The 19223-nt window shown below is 43.0% G+C and overlaps 1 protein-coding gene across 8 annotated transcripts in view; it reads left to right on the plus strand.

Annotated features, from left to right (window-relative positions):
- The window catches only part of LOC119161370 (uncharacterized), a 199479-nt gene that overhangs the window by 120593 nt on the left and 59663 nt on the right, over positions 1–19223 (plus strand). For all 8 annotated transcript variants that reach the window (XR_012889357.1, XM_075885056.1, XM_037413807.2 and 5 more), the window contains exons 14-17: positions 6045–6109; positions 6193–6264; positions 14731–14833; positions 17038–17104. Coding sequence is in view for 7 of the 8 variants with exons in the window: in XM_075885056.1 (XP_075741171.1) it covers positions 6045–6109; positions 6193–6264; positions 14731–14833; positions 17038–17104 (307 nt within the window). In the remaining variant the exon portion in view is untranslated. The remainder of the gene's footprint in view (positions 1–6044; positions 6110–6192; positions 6265–14730; positions 14834–17037; positions 17105–19223) is intronic.

The following is a 19223-nucleotide window of genomic DNA, read 5'->3' on the forward strand; positions in this document are numbered from 1 at the left end:
TGGGGAAAACCAGTTTTGATGTCAAAATTTAGGTTTGTGGACATTATGTGAGTAAATACAATATACAGTTAAACCTCGTTAGTTCGAAGTCACTGGGGCCACGAGAAATTTTCGAATTAGGCGAGTTTTAGAATTAATAGAACATTCAAAATGTGGGATGCAAGGAGTTTAGAACTGTACAAAGTAATCAGTGCTCATTGTTTGCTGTGCCGGTTAGCTTGCGGCTCTGAGGGTTATGTTTTCTAGCAATACCTGGTCTTAATTTTGCTGCAAACACGGGGAAACGGTGGGTCTCACTGCTGCCACTGAAAAAAAAAAAAAAAAAAACCTGCTGTCATGATCAACGGAAATGTGCGCCTACGGAAAAGAAGACATTTTCACTGCAACACAGTAATGACACGCGGGCAGCATGTCGCCTGCACCTCGCTGCGTCAGCACGTCATGATGTGACCATTCGCACATTCTTTCTGGTATAATTAGGAATTTAATAACAACCAGTATGACGAAACTCGCGATGTGTTCTGGCTAGGAAAAATGATCCTTTAAACTTTCAAACTTAGTTTTCGAAGTAGGTGTTGCTGACATGAACGCCGCCAGCAGTGCAAAGGTGTTAATTGCTGGAGCAACCGGCAGTTGGAGATTCACGTACATCGTGAATTCCTCCAAACTATCCTTTATTAAATTATTTACGATCCCAGAAAGAATGAGTGAATCATCACCCGCTGACGTTCCTAGAAACATGCAATATGCTGCCTGCGCGTCATTGCTGTGTTGCTGAGAAGCATGTGGCTGATTTCACGAGAGATCGACACGGGTCCAAAAGTTGATATTTTAGATTTCATTGAGTATTTTATATTTCATGCTCCTCTCACCAGGTAGCCCGAAAGTCAACTTTGTTTTATGATTAACGGCATAACTTACGAAAAAAAAAATATCAAACTTCACCAACACGGAGGCACCAATTTCATCACCTGTCATTTTCGAAAGTTGCAAATGCTATAAAAAGACAAATATTTTTGTTTCAAGGAACATATTTTTTACCTGAAATGCATATCTAATGAAGAATGAATTTATACGGTTTCAAGTTTGTAGACCTTGAGAAAATAGCTTTTAAAAATGTCTAATTTTACGACAGTTTAAAATAAGTTACGTATTGCCTTTTTTTTTTCTCCGAAAGTAATGCAAGCAGCGTTTTCAAAGTTGACACGTTTTAAGAATATAGTGTGTTCATTAGGTACATAAATTATGGCTGCCGTAGGGAAAATGTAAATTTTTATATATTGCCTCAAAGTTCGCATATTGGCAAAAGTGTACTCCACTGAAATTTGAATAATAAAAAAACCCCATCTTCGATTTTTCTTAAAATCTCGTAAATAGACAACCGAAGGTCATCATACAGTAATATAGAAAAACATGTTGCATTATTTTGTTTTTAGCGACAATATTCGGGGTACAAATGAGAGCTTTTCGAGAATGCGCTGATAAGTTGAGAAATCTAGAAATCGGAACGGAAAAGCGGCAATAAGCTTCAAACGCGAGTAAACGTGACCGCATTTGGTGAAGAAAGGCTGTTTTAGCAGATAGAAGTAACTATTTTGAACGCGGTATTCTACAGTGTCTGAATTCACTCTTATACGTAGAGCACTGAGACTTCTAATATGTGTTGCCTCTCTATTACTGACACACAGATGGAGCTGCTGTGACGGCCATGTGTTTGCAACACGTTGGGTAAAAGAATTGAATGTTGAATGAATTCATAAACGATTCATAACAAATTTTTATCATTTGGGGCACGAAGACTGCCGCATTAGACTGAAGAACACGCTTTAGGGCAAGTTGTCATACGTAGTCTGCTCTACAGATGAATCGCTGTGCGCCGCATCTCAGAGGCAATGCTTTAGATCATATGGTTCAAAGTAGGGACAAAGATTACGCCTCCCGTAATTTTATCGACAAAAACATTGTGAAATTCATTTTAACGTACTATACTTCAGTTTTGCATTTGCACTGTGGATACTTGTGCGTAAGTATCCACAAAATAATGTAACATGTTTTTCTATATTACTGTATGATGGCCTTCGGTTGTCTATTTACGAGAATTTAAGAAAAAATTGAAGATGGGGTTTTTTTATTATTCAAATGTCAGTGGAGTACACTTTTGCCAATGTGAGAACTTTGAGGCAATATATAAAAATTTACATTTGCCCTATGGCAGCAACAATTTATGTACCTAATGAACACACTATATCCTTGAAACGTGTCAACTTTGAAAACGCTGCTTGCATTACTTTCGGAGAAAAAAAATGGGGAATACGGAACTTATTTTAAACTGTCGCAAAATTAGACATTTTTAAAAGCTATTTTCTTGAGGTCTACAAACTTGAAACCGTATGAATTCATTCTTCATTAGACATGCATTTCAGGTAAAAATTATCTTCCTTGAAACAAAAATATTTGTCTTTTTATAGCATCTGCAATTTTCGAAAATGACAGGTGACGAAATTGGTGCCTCCGTGTTGGTGAAGTTTTATATTTTTTTTCGTAAGTTATGCCGTTAATCATAAAATGATGTTGACTTTCGGGCTACCTGGTGAGAGGTGCACGAAATATAAAATACTCAATGAAATCTAAAATATCAACTTTTGGACCCGTGTCGATCTCTCATGGAATCACCCATGTTCAGTTTTCTGCAGGCACACATTTTGGTTGACCACGAGATCCTTTTCTTCTTCTTTTTTTGTACGAGAAGTAGCGAGACAGGGATGCTTCAGCTACCACTAATTAGTATTACTATGTTGCATTGCCTTGTGGCTATTAAGAGCCGTTGTGTCGACTGATTTGCAGGGAAATCGAGATCTGAAACTGGCACATTGCACCCAAAGTTTTCGAATTAACCAGACTGGTGCTGGCCGCCGCTTCAAATTATTCACTCAAACTTACATTGGAAAGTACGGGACCACGAAAATCCTTTGAATTAAACAAGATTTCAAAATAACCGAGTTCAAGTTAACGAGGTTTTACTGTATACCATGTTTACTCGTGTAATGAACCCATTTGCACAATGGCCCACCCCCATCTTGATCCCTGGAAAAAAATTACTTTTCATGTATCTGTTTATTTTATTTCAATGAGATAGCCACCAGTGCCGTTGAGGACCTAAACAACATTCAATCGCTCTATTATATCACAAAATAATGATGCTGTAAAAGTCAAAACACAGTTAAACAACCTTGCTAAAACATTTACGAGCACCGTGAGTGCAGACAGCATAGAGTTTCCTAAAATTAACGAGAGGGGACTCTGGCGCTGCGATCGTTCAGCGACCATGGGAAATATGGGTAGTACACACATTTGCCTAGTCTTCGTACTTGCGGGCGGCGAATCGTACTTTCGGCTTCGTTTATTACTGTGTTTTGGTTTTGTTTTGAAAGAAAAATTCAACCCTTTGGAACTTCGTGACCGGATTTAGAAAGGTAAGTCTAAAGAAATAAGGTGGGGAAGCGCAACCGCTGAATATTTGCTGATTTTTATTTCGTAAGAAAACAGCTCCAAGCCACACAAACACACACGGAGCCAAAAGCAGGCCAGAAGTACGAAGATTAGACAAATGTGTGTACTACCCATCATTTCCATGCTCGCTGAAGCGCCGTGCGTTGCAGCTCCCATAGAGACTAGCGCCAGAGTTCTCTCTAGTGTATATTAGGAAACTCTATAGCAGACAGTGTCGATCAAAATTTAAAAATTGCACCTTTTGCGGCAGAGTGCCACTTGTATAATGCAGCAGAAACCTCTTTGCTTATAGCACCACGAAAGTATAGCACGCGAAGACAATTAAAAAAAATAAAGTGCAACCACGCCCACTGTACTGATGGCGCGATGTGCACCCGCAATGCATGCGCCACTATCGGACGCTGCATTTTGGTAGTCGGGTTTGTTGCAGTGGACTTCGTTTGACACCTGCTGCGCAGGGGTTGATCGGCCTGTAGGCTAGCTACACAGACAATTTTAAATGGGAACCGAGCAGCTGGATGACACTTTGGCACTGAGTCGTGCACATTCGTTGCTGGAGAAAACAACAAAAGCTTCAGGCTACAAAAAGCTTCGTCATGCAGGGACAAAACAAGGACACTTTTCTCTTGTAGATAGCCAAGTTCTTGAGTAGAAGCTCTGTAGTCCTCCTAATGAATTGAAGGCCAGCAGCAGTTGGACATCAAGTTTCGGAATACCATCATGCGAAATTTTTTCTGTTATAACTCCTGTGACTATTTCTCTCGTGCGTAATGAACCCTCCCCCCAAATCGGCATCAACTTTTCTGAAAAAAAAAAATGGTGGGTTCACTACGTGAGTAGTTACGGTATTCATTGTTTGTTATGCACAACGTTTTAGTTAAGTACATTTTTATACCCACTTGTCAAAGGCATTTCCTTTAACTTTCATCACCTAATTAGAAACGGATATGCTCTTGCTTCAACAAAATACGCACTTTGGTATGCATAACTATTCACAACTCTAGAAAACACTGCTTTTTCTGTCAGCACTGCTCAAAAAAAAAAAAAGATGGCTACAATGTGTGAAATCATGGCAGTTTTTTTGCTATACTTTGATTTAAAGGGGCCCTGCCACACTTTTTAAGCATGGTCGGAAAGCGCTGTCAATCGGTAGTCAAGGCTCCCAAGAACACGTGAGCAAAACTTTATAACATGGCTCGTGGCCTAGAATTTACAATTGATTCTGGAGGGCAACTAGAAACCACTCCCTCTTCTTTCTGCAAATGGTGCCATATTCCTAAATTTCTGCACCATATACCAGCATCCGCAGCAGTTGTCTGATTTGAGCATTGTAGTTACCATGGCCACTGCAAGATTACACAATGTGATCTCATACAATCACGTAGAAACTAGGTTGCATGTTCGAAAAGAAAGAAGAAAAGAAAGTTTTCAAGGTCATGACATGCACTGACCAAGGGATGCATCTTCTTGCCCCTTTGTCATCTTTCTCCCTGCAGAGCTTTCGTGGGCTCGCTGATTAGAAAGGAGAGGGAAAGTGCTGGAATTGCGCTCCAATTTCATGCAACCCCCTCATACTTCACGGATTCTAATAACGTTTGCAGCATGTGGTTCGTGAAGTGTGATACACTAATAGTGAGATTATTCCTGTATAACTTGGGAAAGTGTTGCAGGGCTCCTTTAATGCTATGCTGAAGTTCGTGGATTGTGGTGCTGAATCACAGTCAAAGGCTAAAAGGTGCCTGCTGCCAATCACTTTATGCTAATTGGTCACCTTATGCTAAGCAGAAAAATTGTTACACTGTGCACGCAAACCTGTTCAGCAGCTGCATCGTTTCTTGTTTATATATATATATATATATATATATATATATATAACTCATCCCCTGATGAAGGGAGGTCCCCTCCCGAAACTGTTGGGAAATAAATATATTTATCCTTGTTGACAACGCTCCCGTTGTGCCATATCCCATACCTTCACGAAGACTAACTGGCCCATTGAATTATTACTCCCACTATATATATATATATATATATATATATATATATATATATATATATATATATATATATATATATATATATAGTGGGAGTATATACGGCTGGTTATTTTTTCATCCACTTTTCTTTCTTCTTATTTACATTCCATTGGTTCTAATAACTGCCCCTGTACATTCCTTGGCATTAATGTCTGTTAGATCTCATTATTATTGTGTCAAAACACGGAAAAACGAGACCTTATATATATATATATATATATATATATATATATATATATATATATATATATATATATATATATATATATATATATATATATATATATATATATATGGAGCATTTCTTCAGTCAAAGGCAATCGACTGCCATGCTTCAGTCATTTGGACGTGGTCTCTACTGCCTTCTCAAGTTTTATCTAACTATAATCTAGTGGCACTGGCCAGTATTTCGGTGACAAACTAGTATAACTAAAATAAAGGTTACAAAGTACAGCAGGATCAAAAAAACTGAAAGTTCTTTCTTTCTGTGGTCTGCAGGGCTGGGGCCTCTACAGTGAATACCTTGGTTATGAGCTGGGTGTCTACAGAACTCTCCATGACAAGTGAGTGGAATCCTTAAATGTAACTTTGATACCCCTTCGTTATGCGGTTAACTAACAACCACTGCATTGTTTGTTTGCATCAGGTATGGACATCTGACCCAAGAAATGCTTCGTGCGTGTCGCCTTGTAGTTGATACGGGGATGCATGCACTTGGGTAAGCTCTCCCCACTTGCTTTTCTCCCTCAGCGTTCACGTTTTTAAACAGTGAAAAGCAATGCTGCTTTTCATTTATGAAATCATTGCTACGATTTGCAAATTGATTTTGGTACACTTGTGCATTGTAAAACAAGTTATTACAGAGCCTCAGTGATAACTGCTGGTATATAGTAAGCAAAATGTGGTGATTATTGAGTTGGAAAAAATTATTTTGCCACTTGTTTTTCTCTTGTAAGCAGTAAAATGAAAAAATATCGAAAAAAAAAACATTTTTCATCCTTCAAAACATGCAGTTCTCGTTGTAGGCCCTTTCAGCTGGGCTGCTGCTAAATGGGCATAGTGCAAAATTTTCGAAAATTTTGATTGATACATTGGAATCAATATAGTTTAACTATGAATTGTTGGGCGAGTTGTTAATTCATTATGAAATAATGTGCTAAGAAAACAAAGAACAGCAGAAGGTAACATCGCCAGTGGTCGTATTGTCACCTTCTCCGATTATTACAAATAAAGGTAATAATAGAACAGAATGTCAATAAATAGTATTTTTGAAAAATATGATCAACTTTATAATGTACTTAATTATCAACTAAGCTTACAAACATTTCAATACCTCGTTAATTTCATTAAATTCCAAGCTCCTTCATGCTCATGCATGTTTTTCTTGATTATTTTGTTATTAGTGTTGAAGAGTTGCGTTAAAACAACCAACATTTCATCGCCATCATTTTTCTTGTGGCAGGGTTTACATCTGTCCAGTTACCTGCCTGGATGTTTAAGGCTTGCTATGCAAAATAAATTTTGAACTGTACATTAACTGCACAGCACTGCAGAAACATTCATTCTGCAACATTACACTATTGTGTAGCAGATTGTTCCTGATGAAAAACTTCGTGTAGTACTTTTTATTTTGAATGTTGCAAATTAGTTCTGTGGAATCCTGCAAAGTAGAAAAAGGGTTATGAAAGGGAAAATTTTCAGCCGCCCAGTTCTAGCACGAAGTTACAAGATATACAAGGATTTCTCAAAAATAAAGCTTCTTAGTTGACAAGTGATGCTTTGTGGTCTAGGTATCGAACCTGGAACCAGTGCCAGCACACCAACATTGCACTTTATTTAGTCCACTTTTCATGGTGCAATCATGTTACACTTGAAGAGGTACTGACATGAATATCTTCAGTTGGTTTTTTTTGCATAAAATAAAAGGCCAAGCCCCAAGAGCGTAGAAGATGTACTACTAAGCGTGGGTGCACCCTGAAAAAGTAATTACAGTGTGGTTTTAAGAGCTAGTCTCAGTTCCTACTGTACTCTGCTATCACAGCTCAGTCTGAGCTCCTTGTCAGGTGCTCGCACAAGATGTTGAGATGTTTCCTTGATCGCCCCACACCATGGCTCTGTAGGTAATGCAAAAGTGACCATTTTAGAAGTTTTGGTACCTGTTGTCATCCCAACAAGCCAGAGTGTTGCATGAAGTCACCAAAACTAGTACTGTCGCCTGACTTCAAGCTATATGCTGTCAATGTTGGTAGGTGCATCATGAGAAAATTGACTAAAATCGAAATAAAATATCTTATTAGCATTTGCTGAGCTTCAGAATCACTCAGAGCTATCTCTGTATACAGGAAATTTATTTGGTGCAGTAAACTCACCTTTGAAATATGGTTCTATTTACCTCTTCAATTTTTCGCTCAGAAAAGCCTCAAGACCAGTGTGATCTCACAAACAAGAAAAGTCATGGGGAACTTGTCATTGAGTGATCATTCATCCTTTCTATACTGAAGAGCGTCTACATGCTTCATTTTAATATATTTATTCACAATTCCTTACAAGCCCATTGAAGTGCATTGAGTAAGGGGAATAGTAGGAAAAATTCTGTCATATCCACGAAGTGAATGATGAGCAGGCAAAGGTCCGGAGGTAAATCTGGTAAACTGTGAATTTTCGTACATTTTGCCCACTCGATCGTAGAAAGATATTCATAGAAAGATTCACGCTTGTCACGGGGACTTTACCAGCCACCAAAGAGTCTTTGCAAGTAGAGCAAGCACACTCTGTACTCACTGTAATCTACTTCACGGGAAGCAGTGGCGGCAAACTCTCACGGTAGCACAGCCATAGCCTTGGTGTGGGATTGCTCGTTTTTGATCGTGAAGATTGTGGTCAAGCTGTTGTCGAACCAAAAGCAGTCGTACCTTGCAGCTGTGGCCAAAACTGGGATCTAGTAAATCACGCTTAAATTGCACATCAGCGGTAGCAACCTCAGGTAGTGACTGCTTTAAGCGCTTGTTTGCAGGTTTCCGTGCCCGCATAGCCTCAGGATCCGCTTGTCCCCACTTTCATGCCGCCACCACTTCACGGGCTCAGCTCAGGATCTGCTTCTCTTTGTGCCCGTTTCTTTTTAGCTTGGTGGGCCCTCTGCTCCAGGTCCGCTTGTCCACGAGCTCATGCTGATTCAACTTCACGGGCCCTCATCGCCTCTGAATCAATGGCTTGTGCTTGCTGCCGGCACTGGCGTCCAATTTTCGGCTTCATGAACTCTCACCTCCGGGTCCTGATAGCGAGCCCGCGCTGCAGCCACTTTGCAAGCCCTCTGTTCCGCCTCCGCCTTGTGTTCTTCATTTTTAATAGTAGTGGAAGTAGTAGTAGTAATAGTAGTATCGCAATGCACTTAGTGGCAGCCATCGAAACACGGCATATTCACGAAGGGATCGATGATGAATGGGTGAAGCAGTGGGGTCTTTGTAATCAGTGCCATCATTATCATCATGGCGTATCGTGGGTACCTTGCATGTGCTTGGCTACGGCGAACACCAACACTTCCAACGGACAAGCCCCTACCTTCAGAAGCTTCACTCCTATATAAGTCAGCATTCAATTGAACAATAACAGAAGAACGGTTACAATAATTAGTGTAGTGAGACATCATTATACAACATTACCAAGAAACATAACCATGTTGTGAAAAGTTTTGCAGTTGGCCTTAGGATGCTGTGTGGTTCAGAAGATTGTTCCAATTTGCATTATCTCAAGACAGTGATGACGAGTTAAAGGCCTGAATTTGACCATATATGCACATGAAGCTGTGTGAATTCTGCATGCATTAGGATGTGTGCACAGGATCGTGAATCAGCAGACAATTAGGTTTTCTTGAAATATGCGCACATATTGTCGCGAGAGGAAACGATAGACAGGGACTCGAAGTGGACGACTGTTTACTAAGCCACTGCAGCCATTCACTTCTTCGCTCTCCTCTTCTACCACTAACGCAGCGTGGCATTACCCTCTCCCCAAAGAAAAAAAAAGAGGAAGCATCACATGAATGCTGTGGCTCCGAAAAACAACGAGAGGTAGTAAAAAAATGTCTGTGTCCATTGAGAAGAAAAAAAGAAATGGGAAAAAAGAAGCGAGAAAGAAATGTACAATTGTCTTGAAGGCAAGTGCCACATCACAAAGTTCTTGACTTGCAGTCAATGCGAATAGTAACGCTTCATCCTAGAGACGTGAACCACATCCGAGGAACGTGGTCTACGAGAATGGTGCGATGTGTCTGCTGGGACAACTTCGTAGTTAGCTTCCCCAATGCGATGAAGAACTCGGTAGGATCCGAAGTACCGACATAACAATTTTTTCGAGCGTCCACATTGACGTATAGGAGTCCAAACTCAGACTAGGTCACCGGGTTCATATATTACTGCACTGTGGTGGATGTTGTACCCTCGAGCATCTTGATTTTGCCGCGATAAAATGTGAAAGCGTGCTAGCTGCCGGGCATCTTCGGCACGCTGAACGAATACATCTGCGTCCGGGGTAATCATGTCCGGCAGAGTTGGTTGCAGCATTGTGGTGACGTCGCAGTCGTAAATCAGACGAAAAGGAGCAAAGCCGGTGGTTTCCTGTAGAGCCGTATTGTAGGCAAATGTTATATACGGAAGGATTTCGTCCCAATTCTTCTGATCCTTGGCGACATACATCGAAAGCATATCTGCAATTGTTTTGTTAAGGCATTCCGTTAACCCGTTAGTCTGCGGGTTGTACGCAGTTGCTGTTCGGTGGGTCGTGCCGCTCAGCAACAGAATCTCTCGAAGCAACTGTGCCGTAAAGGCAGTACCACGATCTGTGATGACGACAGCGGGAGCACCGTGGCGAAGAACGATATTCTCGATAAAAAAGTCAGCCACATCAGAAGCATTTGCTCGCTGGGCGGCTTGTGTTTCGCATTATCTGGTCAAGTAGTCTGTTGCAACCACAATCTAGCGGTTACCAGCTGTAGACTTCGGAAATGGGCCGAGTAAATCCATCCCGACCTTTTCAAAAGGTGCGTGAGGGGGCCGCAAAGGCTGAAGCAGACCGGCTGGTTTCGTCATTGGATTTTTGCGGCGCTGGCAGGCTGTGCATGTCTTGACGTACTGCCGGACGGTTTTCGTAAGTTTCCGTCAGTAGTATTTGTCCTTGATCCGCGCCAGAGTACGGGCGAAGCCAAGATGCCCTGACGATGGCTTGTCGTGACAAGCATGCAAAATATCATCGCGGAGAGCAGCAGGAACGACGAGCAGGTAAACAGTTTTCGTTGGATGAAAGTTGCGCTTGTAGAGAATGTTTTGACGTAGACAGAAAGATGACAAATCACGTGCAAACTGACGTGTTGGTTGTGGGCGACGTCCCTCAAGGTATTCGATCAGTGGTTGCAGTTCTGAGTCTTCGCGTTGCTGCTCAACCACGTTTAATGATGCGAGAAAAGCAAGGCAGCTGAAGTCTTCATCCTTGTCTTCTGCAGCGATCTCGACGGGTGCGCGAGAAAGATGGTGAGCGTCGCTGTGTTTCTGGCCAGACTTGTGAACCATCGGTATATAGAATTCCTGTAACCGAAGGCTCCATCTTGCGAGACGGCCCGCAGGATCTTTCAGATTCCCTAGCCAGCAGAGAGAGTCGTGGTCACTGACGGTTCGGAAGGGGCGTCCGTACAAGTAGGGCCTGAATTTCGTAATGGCCCATACAAGCACTAGACATTCTTTTTCAGTCGTCGAGTAGTTCTTCTCCGCAGATGACAACGTGCGGCCAGCGCAGGCGATGACGCGTTCCACGCCATCTTGATATTGCACGAGAATAGCTCCGAGGCCAAGGTTACTCGCGTGAGTGCGGACCTCTGTGTCTGCTTCGGTGTCGAAGTGACCAAGGATCGGCGGCGTTTGTAGGCGTTGTCGAAGATCGCGGAAAGCGTCGGATTGTTTGGAACCCCAGACGAAGGCGACGTCGTCTTTGACGAGTTGTTGTAGAGGTTCGGCGATTTTCGAGAAATTCGGTACGAAGTGGCGGTAATAAGCACAAAGGCCCAGAAAGCGGCATACATTATGCTTTGTTCTCAGTGTCGGGAACAAAGCAACTGCCATAGCCTTCTCAGGGTTGGGGCGAACACCACTGCTGCTGACAATGTGGCCAAGAAATTTGAGTTGATCGTATCCAAAATAACACTTTTCCGGTTTCAGAGAGAGGCCGGCAGTGCGAATACCCAGAACAACCACCTCAAGCCGCTCAATGTGCTGTTCAAAAGTCGTAGACTATGTCGTCTAAATACACTAAACAAGAGTGCCACTTCAGGTCACATAAAACTGTGTCCATCATTCATTGGAATGTGGCTGGAGCGGAGCTCAGGCCAAAAGGGAGAACTTTAAATCCAAGTAAGCTATGATTGTGGGTTTCGCAAAATGCCTGTATTCGCCACACAAGTTCGTAACGAAAAGCGTAGTCTGGCCATTTCGGAATTGAACGAGACTTCGAGCAATGGCGACTTCTCGATCAAGCAATAACGTCAGGTTACTTTCCGCGATGCCCGTAATTGAATGCTCCCGTGGACACTCAAAAAGCACGAAGATACTACTGCGAGGTGGCAACGTGACGCAATCATCAACTACGCGTAAGGCGACGCCACAATGTTTGTTCTCGATGTCGGAATCTGGAGAAACACAGTTAGCAAAACTGATGAACAAATCATGCAGATTAATTATCGCTCCATACTCTTGTGGAAAATCCATGCCCAAAACGTCCGGCCGAGAACAATTGGGCAGTACAAGGAATGACGCTACAAAAGCCGACGCACAAATTTCAAACCTGGCGGTGCACCTTCCTATAGGGGACACGAGGTGTTCACCAGCGGTGATTAGTTGAGGGTCATCCCACGTGGTCAGCACCTTGTGTAGACGGGTGGCCAATGAAGCACTAATCACCGAGTAATCGGCTCTTGTGTCGACAAGCGCAGTCACCGGATAACAGCCGACGGAAACGGTAATGGCAGCGGACGTTCTATTGGCGGTTTCCGACAAAGGCTTTAACGGTACGTTGTAAGGCAGCGGCAAAGGGTATTTGTCGGTTCGCGTGACAGTGGCCTCACCTCCGGAGGTCGCCGTTTTCAGTTTCCCCGGCGTGGGCTTGCGCCACTGACATCAGCGGACCCAAAGGCGGGTCGGGCGGGGTGCGTTGATGCGGACGGATGGGGTGATGGTGACCGTGACTGTCGTCGCGGCGGGACAGGAGCGCGATGGCTACTTTCCAAGTAGTCTGCAATTTCTTGCGGGCGCTCATCATAGCGTGGACAACGGGCATCTGGGTGGAATCTGCGTAGGCCTATTCGTCGGTAGTAAGAGTCGCGGTACATGTGTCCAACTTCGTCACAATGGTAGTAGCACAAGGGACGATTATCGGGTGCACGCCAGACGGTGGACTTCCGCGGGCCAGGACGAAAATCGGCCTGAGAAGGTGGGCGATAGGCTAGACTTGGAAAGCGCCTGGTGGTTCCAGCACGTGGATGAGCGAAATGTGCCATCGACGGCATAGAAACGCATAGGGCATCTGCGTAAGAAAGCGTGGGAGGTTTGACTTGCGATGGTGGTGAGGAATGAACGAACTGCCTTATTTCGTTACGAACGACGTTCGTAAGGGAAGCGCTACTGGGAGGAGATGTTGCATGAGATTTCCGAAGTTCTTTGCGTACGACCTGCCGTATGAGTTCGGTGAGGACCTCCCTGTTACCACCTCCTGGTACAAGCGAGCACGCAGCGTACATAGCCGTCCGACGCTCATACTGCGACAATCGCTGCCAAAGCATGCGCTCCATAATTGTGGCCTCACGTATGAACTCCGACACAGTCGTAGGAGGGTTGCGCACAAGGCCCGCGAAAAGTTGCTCTTTTACACCTCACATTAGCAGGTGCACCTTCTTGTCTTCTGGCATGTGGGGGTCAGCACGTCGAAACAATCGCGACATCTCTTCGACAAACATGGCGACACTCTCATTCGGCATTTGAAAGCGCGAAGAAAGTGCCTGCTCCACTTTTTCTTTCCGTTCGGGGTTACTGAACGCCTCGCGAAGCTGCCGATGGAATTCCTGCTAACTTGTGAATGAAGTTTTGTGGTTCTCGTACCACACTTTTGCTGCGTCTAAGAGGGAGATGTACACGTTCTTCAACTTACGGCAATTGTCCCAGTCGTTGATGGCAGCGACCTGGTCGAAATGGTCAAGCCAGTCTTCGACATCCTCACCTGCATCGCCGTAGAATAGGTTGGGTGTGCGAGGCGTGTTGATGACACAGGGCACTCTAGCGAATGGGTCATGCTCAGTTTGGGTTGGACGTGGCAAGCATTGTCCTCCCAGAACTTGCCAAGGGGCTGTACTGTGGTGGTAGTCCTTGAAGGCGGCGGCTGCTACGGTGGATATCAACAGACCCTGGTGCACTGGCGGTGGTTGCTTCTGGTTCAGGACTAGCAGGCATAAGACATTGCAGTACAGTACCGAGCACCTCCACCAGTCTGTCGCGAGAGGAAACGATAGACAGGGACTCGAAGTGGACGACTGTTTACTAAGCCACAGCAGCCATTCACTTCTGCGCTCTCCTCTTCTACCACTGACACAGCGTGGCAATATGAAAAAAAGACGTGGAAGAAAATTTATGGTTACATTTTTTAATGGCTGAAGGGAAAGATCGTGTTCTACTCAAGTAATGCTTATGGTCGTAGTTATGGATGCATGGATGCTAAATTTAATTTAAAATTTTGACGTGCACAACTTGGCATTCAGTGGGCTACTCCCGCATTGTCAAGCCAAGCCTGACCAACGAATCGTGGGCCCTCTGGACAGACCATAGGGGAGCCCCGGCATCAGAGCTCTTGATACCAGATGGCCGCTTTTCCTAGTTTATTTGGTCGTAGTTATTCGAGATAAATCGGGGTGTTATTCTGACCAGCTTCCTACATACAGAAAAGGTAGTCTTGATATGGTGACTAAGTGAGAGAAGCAAATTCTAATTGTGGATGAACATAGATTAAGAGAGCCAATTTCCACAAATTAGAAGGTGTGCTACTCAAGTTTCTATGAAGATATCCAAGAGACATTGAAGCTTTGGAAAAGAAAGCTTTTACCTGACAAGGAACACTCGCAGATTTGGGTCTCAATCATTTTCTTTGCGATTTCCAGTTGGTCCCGGGAGAAAGCAGTGCAGTATTTGCTGGAGCATACTTCGTCTAGCCAAGCTGAAGTGGAAAGTGAGATTGACCGCTACATCACTTGGCCTGGACAGGCAAGTATCAAGAATCACTAAGAGCTGCTTACACTTCTTCAGTGCAGCTTTTTCTCTCATTGAGCCCCATTCATCATACGTGAATAAAACTGACATTTAAAAAAAAACACAATTGCAGCTTTATGGGCCATAATAAATTCTGTACAGCGTGATGCGGCTAATTTATAGCAGTGCCAGTAATATGAAAGAACTGCATTGTACCAGTTTAAGTATAACAAACAACCCAGCTAATCTTAAACACTTGTCATTTTTCTTAAAAAACCTCGATAGCAAAAGTTTTGTTTGAGGTTTTTTTACAGTAATTTGTGGCCTTGCATCTGGTATTTCGGAAATTGAAGCTTAAATGCGCCAACGCATTATATGACTAATGCTAGCATCATTAATTTAGAATGATTTTGCGTCAGTTTAAAACACCTGCCTAAATACCATAAGAAACTAGCGCCCCTCAGCGGGGAAGCGCCTGAGACTACACGTGCTCAAGCTACGGCGATGCTGAACGTGCAGTTTTCAAATCTGATGACCCGCAATTGATGAAGAATGAAACGATGTGGCTGCTTTGAGCGTGTCTCCTCAGGAAAGAAAAAATCATTCCTGGTACAAGCAGCCAAAACCACCTTGAGAGCAGCCCGACAACAGAGTGAGAGGGGTGAACAATAGTCCTCATTGGGTGCCAGTCAGAGTATTGTGTGCGCTTCATGAATGTACTCTGACGTCGACAATACTTGCCTTACTCGTGGAATGTCACGTGGGGCCTCTGTCTACGTCAAGCCAGGGAAGACGTCGTTTGGTGCTGATAGCTCGAATGAGCATTTACCCTTGCTTTAAAATCATATTAAAACACCTTATAGTCAAAGCTCATCACTAATAATCAGTCAGAAGTGACCTCGCTTGTAGGACTCTCAAACGACACAAGCATCTGGAGTTTCCAAATTTGGTGTCAGAGGTCCTTTAACTGCATTTTTTAACTCACTCAATGATCAAAATTTTGTTAGTCTAGACACTATGTGTCATTACTGCAAGGCCAACAATATATTGTGCCAAACCAAATTAGGCTGTCTTGTGTAACATTTTTGCATACTACTACTTTCCTTGCTAGTATCACTGGTGCAAACAACTGAATGAGCTGCATTTTTCGTGAAATGGTAATTTTTTATAATTTTTGTGTACAACATGGCTAGCTGGTGTTCCAGCAGACCAGTATGACATACATAGGTCTTAATTCATTCTTTACTCGGCAGGCCTCAAGAATTGACACACCATCTGCAGTTACAAGATGTCTGAAAAATTTTCCGTAACACTCGTTTAAGCGCTGCTAAACATAATTTTTACAACAGTGAGCATGTGAGTTGTCAGAATATTGAATTGTCAGTAGCATGACGTAGTGTTCAGACATGTCACGTGTGCATGATCAACTATAGTAGCACTAATAAAAATAGTATTAGTATGCCATTGTGTAAGTGAAAGTGTTTGGACGGTGCAACATAGAGACCATAAATCTTAAAAACTCTCACTGTCCAAAGTAATCCTCACTTCTCCACTACAATTTGCCTCATCATGAAATCGTGGTTTTGGTGCTTTCTTTTTTTTTTTTTTTTTTTTTTGCTAATCTGCAGTACTGCACGAGTTGAAACCATTGTCAAACCTTTGCAGTAGTTGGTAAAGCAAGAAATGAAATGTACTATCCTACTTTCTTTATCTAGGAGTTTGCTTTTGCAAGCTCATGCTTGTGGGACATATGTGCAGCTTTCGTCAGGTACAAAAAACCTATCACTGGCTCTTGTCTACATTTCTTGCATCAAGTGTCAAATTAAGCTTGTTTTTTTTTTTCTTCTGAAGCGATTGTGTTTAATAATATTCATCAATAAATATAATGCTCAGTGCACTAAGAACATGTGGCATTAGATTAGTGGCTAGTACTATAGCTTATCACTGCTGATTTTAAGTCCATTTTAAATGTATATTGATTGGGGGAGGGGGGAAAGTGCTGATTTGTCTGTGACAGGTGTCACTAATTTTCTACATTTATTCTTGTCATCTATAGCACTTGATTCTAGTGGCAGACTTTTTTTTAAGCACTGTGAGATAAAATTTGCATCTATTCAATATTCTTCAAAATAAACTTCATATGAAAGTTAGCTATATATTCTGTATTTTTGCTTCCTGTCATCTTTATATTTTGTACAGTTTTAATGATCTTTTCCCAGGCATGTGCTTACAAAGTTGGTGAACTCAAGATCAAACAGTTGCGCCAGAAAGCACAGGATGCCCTGGGTGAGCTTTACATGATCATTATTTTTTTAGCACCAGTTTCAACATGACATTCCTATACAAGACATCTTTTTTAAAGAGGGCCCGAAACACATTCCCAATCTCTGTAGACATTGCTGGCATGATCATGTGAACCAGTTATTGTTCTACTGCAGAGAGCCTTCAATCTCGAATTACAGATTGGTTGCCCTCTTTTGTAGCCTTTCGAGCCCCCACTTTTATCCACGGCAATGACACTCCATAAACTGTAAAGGTCTGTAGGTTCCAGCCATGTGGCACATGCCATATGTGCACGTCCGTTTTTTTTATATATATGGGCAAGTGGCAGTCGGTAATGTTTTTACTTGCCTTATCACTGCTTTGGTTACCCTAGAACACCTTTTTGTCAAATGCCAGCCTTGATGTGTTGCCTTGAGAAAGAAGAAAGAAGAGAACAAAAAGCGGAGCCATGCTATTGATGATGATAGCTTAGAGGAAGAGCCAATTATGTGAATGATAAACTTTGCTTTCATTGTGCCCATGTTAATTTTGGTTATGGGCTGGAAGTTGCAAGACATCATTTAGGTAGCTTTTTATCAAAATAATTCTTCAAACCAGTTCACTTGAACTGACGTTTTGGCAGAGAAGCTGCTCACTGCCAACATAAAGACACTATCGCTGTTTCTCTTGAATATGGTCTGCGAGCTTGCTTTTCTGCCTTCTACCATGTAGCATAGTGGAGGGCATGAAGCGGGGTTGCCTAAGGGACTGCACACTGTTCACCTGACAAGCCCCGCTTTTTTTTTCCCATTTTACATTGAAAATGCCTCTCCAGTGTCAGCATTGTGTGTTTTGCCCTAGGCAACCAATAACATGCCAAGCTTGGTAATGTTTCGTCAGGCAGGAGGTTACACAGTGCATCCGTGCACAGTGGCATACCAACTCTTTTGCGAGTTGGGGGGCAAACCTACCTTATTGGTCGCCCAGGATATATATATACAGTGGACTCCTCTTAAACGGAACTTGAAGGGGCAAGAGAATTTGTTCCATTTATAAGAAGTTTCATTTAAGCAAAGCCCACAATATGAATGAAATATGGCTTTATTTCAAAAGCACCAACTGTGGCTGACTGAACAGAAACATTTTGAAGTATGCAGTACAGTCGAATCTCATTAATTTGAACATGTTTAATTCGAACTTCCGGTTAATTCGAACTCACGATAGGTCTCGTCAAAGCTATGTGTATTCCTATGGGCGAAAACGCCCGGTAATTCGAACGCGCAAGCACTTGCGACGGTTAATTCGAATATACCGCGCTCCGAAAACGCTCTCAGCACCCTACTCAATCCCGCGGCAGCACCTCCGGCACCTCAACGCTGCGCGCGAAGGAAAAGGAAAGAAAAGGCTGCGGTGAAATGTTTGCTGTCTCTAAAATGCCGATCTGCGACGCGCCTGTGCCACACTTCTCCCTTTTCCACTCCTGCCACGTAAAGACCCTTCTACTTGCAATGCTGCACGCAGAGAGAGAGAGGGGAAAAAGAAAGTTATTGCGGAGAGTGGCTCTCTCTCACACGCCGGTGCCATGCTTCCCCTTTCCCGTCCCTACCATGTAACCCTTCTTCTTTCAACAACACGCGCAAACGCGAAGAGAGCAAAAAAAAAAAAAAGCTGCCGTGGAATGTTAGTTCTCTCTCAAATGCCTTTCTGCTTCTCTCCACGTGGAGATGCTCCTCCTTTCTTGTCACGTGCTGGCAATGCTGCGGCTTTGGCACAGAGGGTAGTAGCAGAGATGCAGTGGTTGTTGTCGCCATTAGAGAGTGTTGGCACTGGACATTGCCACGCGCAACTTGTCTTGCCAGGAGAATTCTGAAGCCGAAGTAGGCATGCTTTGCAAGCTGCTTGCGAAATTGATTGACTCGCTGCTAGGCAAACGTGTGCAGACGTGCATCACTGATTACTTCAATTAATTACAGATGTCCTGCATTTTGTCATTAAATGCAAGTCTTCTGAAACTTCCCCCTCATGTGTTAGCTCAATGCACATGCACCACTGCATGGGGACCCCTCCATTTACTTAGCTTTCATTGTTTTGAACTTCTTTTAATTTGAACAAATTTTTGGGCCCCTTCGAGTTCGAATTATCG

This window comes from Rhipicephalus microplus, unplaced genomic scaffold (genome assembly GCF_043290135.1).
Source record: "Rhipicephalus microplus isolate Deutch F79 unplaced genomic scaffold, USDA_Rmic scaffold_65, whole genome shotgun sequence".
Taxonomy (NCBI): domain Eukaryota; kingdom Metazoa; phylum Arthropoda; class Arachnida; order Ixodida; family Ixodidae; genus Rhipicephalus; species Rhipicephalus microplus.